Source organism: Salvia splendens, chromosome 5 (assembly GCF_004379255.2).
Source record: "Salvia splendens isolate huo1 chromosome 5, SspV2, whole genome shotgun sequence".
NCBI classification, from domain to species: domain Eukaryota; kingdom Viridiplantae; phylum Streptophyta; class Magnoliopsida; order Lamiales; family Lamiaceae; genus Salvia; species Salvia splendens.
In genome coordinates this window covers 34,190,707-34,194,019 of record NC_056036.1, presented here as the reverse complement: position 1 = coordinate 34,194,019, position 3,313 = coordinate 34,190,707, and the positions used below count along the sequence as shown (strand labels likewise).

At 40.1% G+C, this 3,313-nt stretch overlaps 1 protein-coding gene across 1 annotated transcript; it reads left to right on the top strand.

Annotated features, from left to right (window-relative positions):
* Positions 1 to 1,254: 1,254 nt before the first annotated feature.
* On the top strand, positions 1,255 to 2,570 carry LOC121803333 (protein JINGUBANG-like). Its single transcript, XM_042203014.1, has one exon. The coding sequence runs from the start codon at positions 1,261 to 1,263 to the stop codon at positions 2,542 to 2,544; it is 1,284 nt and encodes a 427-aa protein (XP_042058948.1). The 5' UTR covers positions 1,255 to 1,260; the 3' UTR covers positions 2,545 to 2,570.
* Positions 2,571 to 3,313: the final 743 nt, after the last annotated feature.

Here is a 3,313-nt window from a genome sequence, read left to right as displayed (position 1 = left end):
TTTAAAATTTATCAAATATGTTTACTTATTTTATTTTATTTTTATAAATTTTAAATTAGTATGAAATTATGTTTGAGTTTAAACATATATCTTAAAATGATCATAATTAAATGTTTACGGTACATCTTAAAATTGTCATAATTTATTTTAATGGTAGCAGCCCGTTTAGTTCGTTGGGCTAGCCCGAAAGCCAAACATTTAGGGTTAGTGTTGAATATTTATAACCCAATAAAATCACAATCCAATTAGCCCTCACGCGATTAACATGCACCCCAAGGTGGGTAGGCCTGAAATGCGCTGGGCTGACCCGATTGATATTTTCAGATCTAAAATAATGTTGCTATACAAGAAGACAGTGAGATACAATCGCAAAATCCCCATCAACCATCATACAAACACACCCAACATTAAATGTCTAAATTAGGGCTGGGACGATACGGTATACCGTATTGAAAATGTTGTCGTATACCGTATCAAAATTATCAGTATGAAAGAATTTCATACCGTTACCGTATCGAAAGTTTCGGTATACCAAACTTTCAGTATGGATAATATCAATACCATTACCGTATCAATATTTCGGTATATCACACTGAACTCGGTATATTATTTAGAAAGGTATACCAAATTTTGGTACGATATACCAAATTTCAAATACATGTATTATGAAAAATATAATTTCAATATGTATTTATTTTTAATATATTTCGATATATGGTAGTACATACCAATAATTCAATATGTATTGATTTTCAATATATTTTGGTATATCGATAATACCGATATATATTGTATCTTCGATATACCGCGGTATAAAAAAATTCATATCGTTACCGTATTGAAAACTTACGAAAAATTACGGTATACTCAAAATTCGATAATTTTTGTTATTTTTCGGTATAATATGAGCGATATACCATTTTTTCGGTATTTTTAGCACCCCAATCTCAATTCTTTTTCATTGTTTCACTCATAGTACTATTATTTCTCCATAAGATTAATTCATAAAAGTAAAGCGCACATTTATTTTTTTCACTCATATTTATTTATTAATATTGTATGAATTGTTGTAACAAGATATACATTTATCAGGAATACAGCGCACAATGGAAAAGAATAAGATGGTAGTTTTGGTATAGTCTACGTAGCCGTTGCACCACCCCCGTACTCGCCCGTCCCCTTCCCACTCTGTTTAATTTATTTTCTTCTCCATTCCATTCTCTCTCTCCAAAATATTGATTCTCTCTGTTAATTTCCTATATGCATGTATTGAAGAAAACCCTCCCCCAATTCAATTCTTCACAAAAACAAAACAAATCACCAATTCAAATTATTCAATCAACAAATTTTTTTTTAAAAACAATAAAAACAATGCTTCAATCCGTGTTCCTTCACGAACCAACGTCATTGCTAACAACAAGCTCGACGCCGCGTAGCACCGCCTCCACCTCCTCCTCCTCCACCGACGCTGAAGAAAGCCCCACGCCTTCATTCCGATACGATTTCCAAGATCTGAAACCCAAGGTCCCCGCCACCTCCTCCCAATCCTACAAATCCCTCGCCGTCCTCTCCGGCCACGTCGGATCCGTCTCCTGCCTCGCCCTCTGCGGCGAATTCATCCTCAGCGCCTCCCTCGCCAACGACATCATCGTCTGGCAGCAGCCCGACCTCCGCCTCTTCACCAAATTCGGCCAGGGCGACGGCGCCGTCAAGGCCCTCCTCACCTCCGGCAACAGAGTCTTCACCGCCCACCAGGACAGCCGCATCCGCGCCTGGCAGGTCTCTCGAAGCTCCGAGAATGTGTTCCGCCTCATCGACACCCTCCCCACCACCAAGGACTATATAGGAAAATGCATGAAACAGAGCAACTATGTCCAATCCCGACGCAACCAGAAGTCCCTCTGGATCGAGCATTCAGACACAATCTCCTGCCTCGCCCTCTCCGCCGGACTCATCTACTCCGCCTCCTGGGACAAGACCGTCAAGGTGTGGCGCCTCTCCGACTTCAAGTGCCTGGAGTCCGTCCACGCCCACGACGACGCCATCAATGGCATCGCGGCGGGGAATGGCATGGTCTACACTGCATCGGCCGACGGGCGGATCAAGGCGTGGGGGCGGGGCGGTGGGGAGTTGTCATGCAAGAAGGTGCTGGAGGGGCATAGGGATGTGTCCTTCAATGCTGTGGTGCTTAGTGAGGATGGGGGTTTTGTGTACGGGGGTGGATCGGATGGGAGCCTTATGGGGTGGAGTTGGGACGGGTGGAGGCCTGTTTGTGATGTCAAGGCGCATGAGTCTGCGGTGTTGTGTGTGTGCTTGATGGGGGAGAGGATGATGTGCAGCGGGTCTGCGGATAAGAACATTTGCGTGTGGAGGAGGGAGGTGGATGGTGGGGTGTTTAGGCATATGGTGGTGAAGGGGCACCATGGGCCGGTGAAGTGCCTGCAGGCGTCGCCGGTCCGGGTTGGTGGCGGCTTCATGTTGTATAGTGGGAGTCTTGATAGGAGTTTCAGGGTTTGGTGGGTGCCTGCTCATCCCAACAATTGAATGTATTAATTTTTTAGATTATTATTGTTTTTTTGTGATTTTGGAGATGCTACATTTTTACTTGAATGTGTTGGATTGGATTTTAATATAAAAAGTTTTTGTTTCACCTATGATTTGAGGGAAGTCAAATTGCAAGGGTGGGTTCTATACTTACTATGTTGAGGGAAAAAGAAAAAGAAATAGATGAAGGAAGCATAATACACTGCTAACTGTTCTGCTTAATTTAATGGATATACATACGTATGCAGGTGTGTCTTGGATCACCTAAATCCTAAAAAGTCATCACAATTAGATTTGAAAATATTATCACCTAATAAAAAGTCTATGTGCTGTTATATTATTGAACCAATTTATTTCACCAACTTTTTTTTTTATTTAAATAGAGAATTCAACCAGTCTGTATCTTACTAAACAAAGCTCATTCCTTCTACAAAAACACAGTGGAACGAAAAAGAAAATTCGTGATTCAACAGATATATTGCTTTTAAATAATTTTTGTTTGTTAAGAGACCATAAGGATGGTAATAAGCGATTTAGCAGTAACATTTTTTGTGACATAAAAATATTTAGTATTTTTTATCATATGGAAATTCATAGTCAAAATTAGTACTATATGGCTAATATTAGTGGAATTTTTACATAACTCTAAATAATACGCAGTTAGGGTGGAGGAACAAGAAATTAGATCTGGGAATAGTCTTAAAAACACTTTCAACTTTCTTCACAGTTGCATGAAATTTTAATATGAACAAAGAATTCTACGACTCCT